The sequence below is a fragment of the Populus nigra genome, chromosome 1 (assembly GCF_951802175.1).
Source record: "Populus nigra chromosome 1, ddPopNigr1.1, whole genome shotgun sequence".
Taxonomy (NCBI): Eukaryota; Viridiplantae; Streptophyta; class Magnoliopsida; order Malpighiales; family Salicaceae; genus Populus; species Populus nigra.
Genome location: NC_084852.1, coordinates 30,442,265 through 30,454,302, shown reverse-complemented (window position 1 = coordinate 30,454,302; position 12,038 = coordinate 30,442,265). Strand labels below are relative to the sequence as shown.

The window sequence follows — 12,038 nt, the reverse complement described above, 5'->3', positions numbered from 1 at the left end:
TCTACAGTCGTCTGTGTCATCTAATAATACAGTTTGGTTAAATTGACATAATTTTATAAACACAAACTTTGTGGGGTTTGATGATGTTATTTGTGGATTGCGATACTCTCCACATGCACGCACGTATGGCTTGTAATTATAAAATTATTTCAATGACAGATTTCCAAGAGAGCTTGCGAGGACACTCCTTGATTTCTTAAATTCCGAATGGAGGGCCCTTGCATGGAGTACACATACACCGATGAAGCATGATCACAGAGTTACACTGGGAAGATTTATTGCTCATTTCATTTAGAAAAGGACAAAAGGAAGATACTACTGGCAGAGACTGATCATCCTCCCACCTAAACTGTATGGAATGGGCAAATGGCAATTGGTGTCAGTAAAGCTTGCTTGATGATCCTAGAGACAAAAGAATCAGTAGCCGAAAAGGAATAAAACATTCAAGTTTCAAGCATTATAAAGAATCAATTGAAAAATTGCATTGAAAGTTTCAACAGCTCCTTCCCACCAAGATCTACGTAGAACTACATTCACCTTGAACCTAGAGGCAAATACTGAAAATCCTTTACGTTTTGCTGTAGAAGAGCTACAATCGCATTTTCTTATGACTTCAACCCAACACAACTTGGACATAATGGCATCTTCTATTTTAGAAGATACGCTGTAAAGGGTGGAAAAAGGAAAGGAATTTTCTTTCTAGGGGGAGGAGATGAGATCTAGCTGGCACCATAGAGAACATGTTGCTTCCTCGTGGATTCTTCAATAGCCGTTTCAGGTCAACGATATAACATAGCAAGCGCTGCAGGTTGAAGGCATTTGAAATGCAAATATTGTTGTAGCCTCCACCTAACTCGGTGGGAAGGGAAAAGAAATCTTCTCCAACAGCATTACATTTCTTCCGTGGATCATCTTTATGCATAGTACATGTATAAGCTGTTTGCGGCAGCGCAGGCAATGGAATTTTCAGTTGGATGCCATGCTAGGTGAAGCAACTTCGTGGTGAAATCAAAAGAATTTCCATTTGCATCAACTCCTGGGCCTTCTGCTCCTGTTAGTGAGTGATCTCCAGATTAATATAATAAAAACATGTTGTTAGGATGACAAAAGAACATGGAAGAGGGGTGCAAGGTAGGAAGGAAGAAGAGGAAAAGTGAAGGTACTGACCCCGTCTTACAACACGTGTTATGCTGCTTAGGGATCTTGAAGGCCTTGAAGGGGTCTGGACTTGTCTCCTAATATTGTAATTCAAGATTTATAAGATATCCCATATTAACTATCATTGGTTTCAATCTCACTGTCATATCAATCAGAAACTACCTCATTGGATTTTTGCTGGCTTCTAAAGTTGATGCCTCAGTACTTCCCAGGGCACAACCAAACACTCGGAACAGATTGCTTTGGACATGAAAAGAAATAACATATTATGGCACATGAAGAGATGATGTCAATAACAATAATACAGTCACCAGATGTATGGACATGTAAGAACCAGACCTGTAGGAGCCTGTTGCAACTCGCAATCCATCACCACTCGAACAACACTCGAATTTATCAAAGATGGAATCGTTTTCATATAAATCACACAACTGGGTAGATTCAAAAAATATAATAATTAGAATTGACACGGCTTAACAAAGAAAATTTGCAGGTTAAGCTGCCTAAAGAAAGGAATCTCACCTTTGGTCTTAAATATTCATGAACCTGGAAGGTTGCAACTGGACCTGAATCCATATTGATATCCCACAGCTATAATAAAGAAAATAAACAACTGAGAATAAAAAAAAAATTCAAACTTAACATCAAGAGGACATGCATGAATAACTTCTTTAGGTATCATGAAAATAAAATCAACCACTCTAAAAACTAGGTTGTAGTTTTTTGAAACATTCTCACAAAGCCAAACCAGAAGTAATAGAAAAAATGACATACGTTTGATATTTTGAGATATTTTTCAGTTTTTTGAAAAATCTTTCAAGAATATAGAAAACTATACAGATTGTTTTTACCAGATAAATGTTTTTTTCTTGGAAAACTTGGTTTCTAATTTTAGCAAGTTAGAAAGATGAGTTTTTCCCTTTTTTCACTCATTCCCATATTCCAATAGACAAATATACTAAACCAAACATTTTAAAGTTAGGGAAAAACAATTTCTCGGAACAGATGAATTGAAAAAAAAGGAGAAAAAATTAGAAAGTCCCTATAATGCACTCATGCCCTCCAAACATGTGAAATTAAAAAATTCCAAGTAGAATAAAAATCTCTAACATTACAAAATAACACGGCACGCATCATCAATCCAAACTCTTTCCATCGTCCAGAAATCTGCATCTTTATCAGCTAGAATAATGCATGCCTAACATTGTTCTTTGATCAAAATGGCTTCAAGGTAAACAAGGTTTCAGTGTTGACCAGCTTGCAAAAATGCTTAATTTATCATAAAATTTCATACAGTAGTACCCATTTTCCCTGAATCAACTATCCTTGTCACCATAGCATACACTGAAAAACATGATCCAGTAAGCAAAAAGAAAAAACAGTTTTAGAATGCTCCAACATGCAGTCTCCCAACATTTTTTTTTCCTTTATTGTTTTTCAGATTAATAATGTGAGAAATGCCATCCTCACAATTTTATGAACAGAATATCCTATTATGTACTTAGTGTCAAATGTCTTAGAACCTTGTTACAGACATAACCTCCTTTGTCTAGCTTACAGCAACAGTTAATAGAAGAAACAAATTTGCAGGAAACAAACAATTTCTTTCTCTAGACATTTTGCTTGATGAATATTGCATAGTTGGAATTATACTGTATGGACATCCTATGGATTGCAGAGATGGATATTTCTTCTATGCATAAAACGCATAACAGAGCATGCTTAAGAGGCCAGTTTTGTTCAATAACCCTTGACTCCTATGACTATTTGAATCCCAAAGACATACAACAAATTCAATGAAAAAAATATGAACCAAAACCTTTGCAATTATATCAACCCAAACCTTAAGAGTCATGTAATCACGACTAAGTATATGTCTTCCATCCCTTGCAAATTTAATATCAGAGATTGAGGCAATTATTTCTGTAAAAAATGATCTGGAGCCTGGTGCCTCTGGTTCCTCAAACCTGTGTAAGTAAATGTTGTTACTGGAGGGCTGTTTATAGTATTGAAACAAGACTTCCACAAAAGCCAGTAAAAACACTTACAATTTGGCATGAGAGTCGCACAAAGCTGATTGTCGCATATCAATGAGTCGGATTGAGCCTTTTGAACTGCTGTATGCTAACATATTGCAATGGCTGGGGTGGAATTCTGCTGATGTTATAACCTCTGCAGGTATAAGTGTACAGGTTGAGACATCAAGTAGAGTATCAGCAATACAGATACTTAGCAGTTGAAACCAGTGTTGTCAAGAGGCGCTGAGATGCTCCAGACGAGGCGAGGTGAGGCCCCAACACTTTTATTAGCCTCAGGCGTTGGATTTCAATGAGGCGTCGCCTAGGCGAGCACCTTGTGAGTGGATTGTGCAAGGCGCTAAGGCTAGCGCCTGCTTGAAGTTCTTCCTTTTTTGTTGGATTTTTCTTTTTTTTTAATTTTACCACAAGAAACAACTTAGGGGTATTTTTGTAAACAAACAAAGAATAGGGTAAAAAAAAAGCATTAAAGTGGAAGACAAACAGACAATGAAAGACACTTAAGCCCTGTTTGTTTGCTGAAAAGTAGTTTCCTTTTGGAAAGTGAATTCCTGGAAAGTAAATTAGTTTTCGATGTTTGATAGTGTCATTGGAAATAAGTTGAAAAACATTTTCCAGTGTTTGGTTATGTTATGAAAAATATACTGAAAAATAACTTATTAATGTTTTATTTTTTTTCAAGTTTATTAAAATAATGAGGAACAAATCTTATAAATTAAAAAGTTCAATGAGAATGAAATTGAAAAAAAATCTAATTTCATAAATTATCTCAAATAAAATAAATAATAATCAAAATAATAGAGATCAAATCTAATAAATAAAAAAATTAAAAGATGATGAAATTAAAATAATAATAATAATAATTTCATAAATTATTTCAAATAAAATAAGTAACAATCAAAAGAATGAGCATCAAATTTGATAGATAAAAAATTTCAATTAAAAAAATGATAAAAGATAAGCAAATAACAATCATAAAAATAAGGACCAGAGTTAATATAAAAATAAAATTAAATCAAATTTTAAAGGATGAAATTAAAAAAAAAAAAGATTCAAACAAAATTTATATCAATCAAAAGTTTGAGGACCAAATTTGATATAATCAGCAAATAATATGATATTTCTAAATTTTTCACAACTTCTGGAAAGTGTAAACTGCCCAAAATAAAAGGAAAACACTTTCTTGGAAATCAAGCCAAATTTTTCTTTGACTGGAAAGTGTTTTCCGTTGACCAACTTTTCTAATGGCAAACAAACACAGGAAAGTTTGGAAAGTGGTTTCCAGAAAACCACTTTCCGGGCAAATAAACGCACCCTTAAAAGAGAAACACCAAACAATGGGAGTCGAAGAACAACACATCTGTACAGTTAATACTTTATTTTTTTTCTAAACAAGTGCAATATAGTTTGAGAGATGAGGATTTCAATTATAATCATGAAATGAAGGATATGGAGGATTCAAGTGCAGGAGAGGAAAGCACACATGGAGATGTTTTTGAAGATTAATGAATAATGATGATGACATTTAATTTTTCTTTTTAATCTATTTGGCTACTTACTACTTTAAATTATCTTTTTTTTAAAGGTGAAAAATATGACTTTATATGACTGTTATGGTATTTTATATTTTCCTTTGATTTTCTAATGATGTAATCTTAATTGGGAAGATATATATATTTTAGATTTATATAATATAATACAATTTTTTTTTTAATTTATAGCATATCGCCTTGGTTCATTCGAGTGAGTGCCTAGGCATGCGCCTAGCGCCTCGGGTATTTTATAGGCTCGGTGCCTTTTGGTGTCTTTCGCCTTTGACAACACTGGTTGAAGCAATCAATTACTCAACCATAGGGGGGAAGCTGACAGTATATATTGTCCAGTAACTATTCATGAATTCGAACTGGGTTCCAGAAAGTAAAACATAAAAACCAGAATTCTCAAAATTTGATCAAAAGTATGTGGATCACACAATCAGCATCAGAGACCAAGAGGCTTACCAGTTAAATCCTCCATATTTGCAGGTTTGACATCAACAATATTGAAACTTTGGTTGCTGATTTCCAAATTCCAAAGATTTATTCGGAGGTCATCAGCTGATATAAAAGTTTCACCATCACTGGAATATATCACAGTGTAGGAAGATTAGTGAAATTTCAATAAAACCATACCAATATCAGACAAGCTAGAAAAAACCAAGAGAAATGCTCCAGTACAATCTCTCATTATGTGTTTCAGATAGAGGCAATGAACAAAACTAGCAAGTCTAGAAACCCACAATATGCAACTTCTAGCACGACAGAGGCAACTAAAACACAAAGCACTAGCCCAAACCAAGCAATTTACATGCACAGTGCAATTTTGTTCTTCAAAAATGACAAATTTAACACATGAAAAAAGGTAAAATTAAGAAAGAAAAAAACTAAGGCCAGCCACCAGCATAAAGGCACTAAATCCTAACAGCATTTGTAGCTCAAATGTCCTCTGATTTAATGTGTGAGATAATTAGCTCACCGCTTTGAGAATAAACACCAACTTTACAAGCCTGCAGAAGGGTTCCTAGAATCTTCAAAGATCATTTCATTTGAAGCAACTGTAATGGGATAGAATTATGGTTTACACTTTTTTTTATGGGGTATCAGGAGGCTTAAAATGATTTTTTTTGGCTGCACTCAGCAAGATTGAGTGCACCCTTGGCATGTTTCTTTATTTTGTTTCTTCAACTTCAGAGGATATCTTATTCTCCTAATTGTTCCTCTGTACTATTCTCATTCTTATATTGTCTATCTTAAAAAATATGAGCCACAACACTGTTATTTTCATTGGTCAAAGCATTCCAAATAAAAAATAAAGTACACTAAACCAATTCTTGTCAGTCTCCATCTCCATCCCCTATTTAGTCCATGGGACTCGTAACATTACAAGGAAAAGAGCACGTTACAGACCAAATGTGCTACAAGCACACAACAATAAAATAAACAACACAACAATAAAATAAACACAACTGCTGCTGCTCTTTTATCACAACGTCACTTTTTCTTAAGAGAAAATCTGTGGATGCCAAGTAGTAATGATGGATTTCCATCGTCAATAAGGAAAGAGAAAATAATGTACATGTGTAGACAAAGTATTGAAGTTTATCATAGTACAATAATGAACCCAAGAACCAAACAATTACAGAAACTTTAGAAGAGCAACACCTACTGAAACCAAATGCAAATAAAAGTTCCAAACAACCATAAAAGAAAAGGAATAACCTGTTGTTTGAAATTGAATTAATATGATAGTCATGCGCATGCGCATACACCCTTCGACATCTAGCCATCAAGCTTGTCTCGTTGCTAGTCACCTAAGGGTCACATAAGAGTTAGATCCACATAAGATGATACAAGCATTTCAGAAACAAAATTTCCTTTTAACAACACCACCCACACCCACATTCCCCCTAATCCTGCCTGAAACGGGAAAATAAAAGGACTTCCAGGATTAGGTTCCTGTCTCGTATATTTTTTTAAAAAATATTAAAAGGCACACATAGAAGGAACAGGGGGAACCAGCTTCATCTAAATTTCATTCAGGAACCACATTGCATAAAACAACTGCACCAATAACATAGAAAGCTTACATAATCAATTGAAATCATTGTTCCTTGGACAAGGAGACCATTAAGAAAGCAATATTCATTTGACGTATAATCATGGTCATATGTGAAAAGTGGAGATATGTGAAAATTCTTTCAGAGTGTTTAGTAGCTTTAGATTTCATTTGGTCTTCAGCTGTTATGTGATCTAATTGTTAGGATTTCCTTCAGTTTTTTTAGCATTGTGGATTTTGGTTATCATTGAATAACAGTCTGTTTCGTAAGATGACAAGCTTTTTCATATGGTCTGTTCTGCTGTGTATTCATCTTTCCATTTTAAAGTCTTAAGGCCTGTTATTTCTTTTCTCTCCTGTGATTTTTCATGAATGGCCCTTTCCTACATGGTACATTTGAAGTGAGAAAAACAAGGTTTGACTTCCATTTATACATTAGCAAATCAATTGACCACGTTTTAAAGTAATGAAAATTTCTATATTAAAAGTTACATAGGGGAACCAATCCATTAAAAAAATTGCACTTGCTCTTTTAGGTATTAGCATGTTTATTTTCAATTTTTTCAAAAAAAATGAGAAAACTGGAGATAATTTTACTTATTTCAAAAACACAACCAATTCACAGAGGAAAAAAAAAAGACTTGTTTAACTAAAATTACCACAGGTAAACGCAATGATGGAAAACACCCAGGTGAAATGCTCAAGTCATTGCTTGGTAAATTGTGTGACTTGTCTCCTCCATTTGCAAGATATTGTTTACCAATACTTGAACTGGCAATGCCACCATTTCCTACAGCTTTTGAAGGGTCCACATTCATCTCAGAAATTTTCTTCACCTTCTTTTCTTGGACCTGTACAATTCTCATAAAAAAAATACCAAATAAATAAGTGGACAAGAATGTAGCAACCATAGATCAAAAATCAATAAAAATATCACTTGAAGCAGTCAGGACAATGTGTTGATATATGAGATATCCCACAAATGTCTCTTTTGATACATCTAGCCATCATGATTAGAAGCCCACATTTGAGCACAGATTATGAAAATCCATCTGCATATATTCCTGGTGATGCCTGCTACCCATTCAACCTCTCTAAAGCAACACCCAGACTAATTACAGGGTCATGATTAGAAGCCCACATTTGAGCACAGATTATGAAAATCCATCTGCATATATTCCTGGTGATGCCTGCTACCCATTCAACCTCTCTAAAGCAACACCCAGACTAATTACAGGGTCATGATTAGAAGCCCACATTTGAGCACAGATTATGAAAATCCATCTGCATATATTCCTGGTGATGCCTGCTACCCATTCAACCTCTCTAAAGCAACACCCAGACTAATTACAGGGTCAGTAATATAGTTCTATATCATGCACTAAGTTGCAGTGTTTCTATAAAGCAGCAAATCAGTACCAACCTATATGCACTTGACACATCAAGGAGGCACCATAGCATGCCATGCACAGTTTGATATACATACTCCCATTTAAGCTATATCTAGGCACCCTTGCATGCATGATTTATTGAATGGACAAATTCAAAGACAAACCAAAACTTAATTAAGAACTTTGATAAACATTGCCTCAAAACAGATCAACTTAAAAAGTGAAAATATGTATTCTCTCAATATGCCATGTGTACACAACAAGCATACAGGCCACTGGCCAGGTAGCTCAATAACAAACTCGGTAGTTGAAAATGCTGTAATGAGCTCGCAAGCAGACATGATAAATGAAAAGTGCAAGGTCTTTCATCATGCTTCAAGATAAGGTTCCTTTCCTACCTTCCAATACTTGATGGTTTTATCATTAGTAGATAGGAGAAAGAGAGCACCATTGGCTGTTTGGCACCATCTGATTTTGTTGATTTTCTCCTCTATTTCTAAGCTCTTGAGATAGTCAAACTGACCACAAAAAAAATTGAACACACAACAGTGAATGTTCGAAGCGTGGTCTGAAAAAATGCATCTGAAATCAAGTCCGGAATAAAAGACAGAAAAGAATACCTCAGGTTCATGGCTCTGAAATTCTGTTTTATAACGAAACTCGGGGTGCCTACTAATTGGGTAACCCATCCTCTCCAGATCCCTTCTGGATCCGCCATGCTACACATTAGAGAACAAAATCATCATAATGCTGCCGCTAGCAGGACAATAAATCCACTAACAAGAAACAATTAGCAAAAGCATATCAATATTGGATTTTACAGGTGAAGCTATAAAAGGAAGAAAGAACACACATCCTTAGTGTCAGTCCTCTCAAAGAGAACCACGCGGCCTCCACGGTCACCAGTAGCAAGATGATCACCAGATCTATCAAATTCAATAGCTGAAATAATATCAACTGCGGAAAGAAACACAAAACAAGATTTGAGGAATTTTATCACATGTCCTGCCATACAGCTGTGAAGAATATTATGTAGCAAAAACGAAATATATGATCTTGTTGAAGAGGCATAACAAACAAATAAACAAACACATAAGCAAAGAACATATTCAGCATGAAAATAAGAATAAGAAAAACCAAAATCCTTATCATCGATGCCCAGATAAAGAAAGAAGCTACAGGCTCTCAATGAGCAGCAGATTGGAACAGGATCCAATACGACACCAACACAACTCCTAGGATGGATAGCCCATTGCACTTGCTGGAGGTACACAGTATGGTAAGCATTTGTTTGCATAAACAAAAGATAATCTACGAAATAATTTAACCTTTTCTCCCAATGTTGCAGAATCTTTTGCTAAAATTCAATTGTTCCGGCAACAGATTACCAAACTCAAGACTCCACCACATACAGTTGTACTTTACTACCAAACAAACAGCCATTCTATTTCCCTGAGCACCAAACAGAAAATTCACCAGGGCAATAACAATCAAATACTCAAAGTATAACAGTGATGGCACAATTCTGCAACATTGGAGACATCAAAGGTAAGTTTCTCGAAAAAGTCTCGTCCGATGAAGTCATGCTAGAATCAACATCATCAATCTTTTCCAAATGAAATAAAGTAGCTTTGAAGACCACTCTGTGATGGAATCCTCCTAGAGAAATTATAATGATTTCTTTGAGGTAGAAATACATACTTTCAGCAACAAATTGTCATCGTAAGTCCATAATCCCTGAGCACTGAACAAGACTCTCTGTTCCTTGTTTAAATAAGGATATACAATCCTATCTTCTACATCAAGTCCTCAATAGAAGAAACTATCACAAGGAAACATCCATTTCTCAAGGTCACTCTTTACCAAATTACCTCAAAGTCATAAACCTTGGCATCCCAACTGCTGGCAGTCAGCTTTGGCACTTGCTACTGGTCATTATATTTATTCTTATAGCTCCATCATCTCATCTGCAATGTAATGAGTTTTAGACATGCAACCTTCATGGAAAACATTGCACTCTTCGAAGCTACAGTTCATGCAAAGATGCAAGTCAAGACTGTTCCAAATGTTATTCCCAAAATCCTGCTTCAGGGGAAACATAATTGGATTGCTCCTTCATTTCATCTTAATTTAAATAACTTCTAATAATCCTTCTTCATGTTCAAAGATTTCATTCCACTTCAGCAATGAATGGGACACAGGATCCCCACAACCTGCCTCTTTTCATACCCTCTCGAGCTTTAAAAATTATATACATGTTCCTTTTTTCTGGAATTTCATCCATCTCGCCATCATCATATTGTATCCAAATTCAATAACTCATTATATTGTGATATCTCTTGACAAACCACCAATGACATGTCTTCTATGGGGTTTCTTTCTAGTAAAACTCCTCCATATCTGAGAAACACTTTATTTTAATTTCCACAAGTTTGGAAACGATGCAGAAAAATCCATTCAGTTTAATCTCAAACCTATCCAAATCAAGCAACATCCAGGGACATTGACGCAAAAATAAAACTAAAAAAACTAAAGCTCTATTCAACTCTAAAGAAGTCTCTCCAGATCTCTACAAAAGCTGTTCTTGAACTATGAATAAGAAGACAAAACAACAAAACATAAGTCTATCACTGAACCTGCCCTACTCACATGTATGCATATGTAAAATGTATCAACTATCAACCGAAGAAATTACTATCCACATAAACATAAAAATCAATACATTTCACTAAATCAGACATATCAACCATTGGTTATACAGTATCATTAAGATCCAAACTATAACCATTAAGTTCTCCACTTCACCAAGCTCACTAGACTACTACTACTACTACTACTCGATTAATTAACGTATAAAAAAATTGGAATCAGTAACTCCACTAGTTCAAATCACAACAAAAAATATTCATTGACCCACTACTCAATTAATTAAAGTATCTAACAAATGGGAATCAGTCACTCTAATTGTTCAAATGACAACAACAAAAAAAAAACTCATTGACCCACAAACCAAAACACAATATCTGAATGACCCCCGATCCATTTCGGATCCAAAACCCAAAAACCAACCCTAATTAGCAAAACCCATACCAAATATTATGTGGATCCAAATGAATAACATATTACCTTCTTGTACTTCTTCACCAGCTGTTCGTTCACCGAATACCTGAGAGAATTTCCACTCTAGAGGCTGTGGTGGACTTGCCGGAGCTTCAGCGACTTCATCGCCACCGTTCATTTTGTTTAGACGATCAGAAATCAAATAGACCAGATTAACTCTCAGACCCAGTCAAATCAACCATTCAGTCAGTGAGAATTAAAAAAAAAATCGCTTCTTTCAACTCAATATTAGAAACCACCAAAACCCATCCTCGACATTTCATTTCTTAAATGAGAGATGTATTTTGTACTAATAATAATAGTTCAACCATTGAAAGAGAGCCCCCTCCCATTCGCCTCTCCTCTCTATTTTTTTATGGTTGGGTGTGGCTTCTTTTTGATTTACCTTTCTATTTCTCTGCCTAAATGAGAAAAATAAAATTTCACACTCTCTCTCTATAAAAAAAAATTATATATATATATACACACAAAAAAAAAAAACACAAGAGGAAAGAAAGAAAAAAAAAGGTTTGTTTTTGTTTGTAAAAGGAGAAAATGGGGATTTTAGTGGTGTTTATTAAAAAAAAAAAGAAAAAAGAAAAAAAAGTGGTGGTATAAATTGACCAGGGAGAATAATAGGTAGCATGACAACCAAATACTAGGCTTTGATATTTGCTCCTGCGACTCTTTTTATCTTTTAGCTTGTGAGTGTGTTTTGGGTTTCGAATGAGACTTTCAGCAGATCATAGCATCGAACGGT

At 34.9% G+C, this 12,038-nt stretch overlaps 1 protein-coding gene across 1 annotated transcript; it reads right to left on the bottom strand.

Moving 5' to 3' along the window:
• Positions 1 to 432: 432 nt before the first annotated feature.
• Positions 433 to 11,778, bottom strand: LOC133670408 (serine/threonine protein phosphatase 2A 55 kDa regulatory subunit B beta isoform-like). Its single transcript, XM_062090897.1, has 14 exons — positions 11,306 to 11,778; positions 9,033 to 9,136; positions 8,800 to 8,898; positions 8,578 to 8,697; positions 7,448 to 7,639; positions 6,452 to 6,543; positions 5,195 to 5,313; positions 3,207 to 3,330; positions 3,002 to 3,125; positions 1,681 to 1,749; positions 1,498 to 1,589; positions 1,321 to 1,398; positions 1,168 to 1,235; positions 433 to 1,051 (listed from the first exon to the last, which is right to left on the bottom strand). Exons 1-14 carry the CDS (start codon positions 11,415 to 11,417, stop codon positions 915 to 917), a joined length of 1,530 nt encoding a protein of 509 aa, XP_061946881.1. The 5' UTR covers positions 11,418 to 11,778; the 3' UTR covers positions 433 to 914.
• Between the last annotated feature and the right edge of the window lie 260 nt (positions 11,779 to 12,038).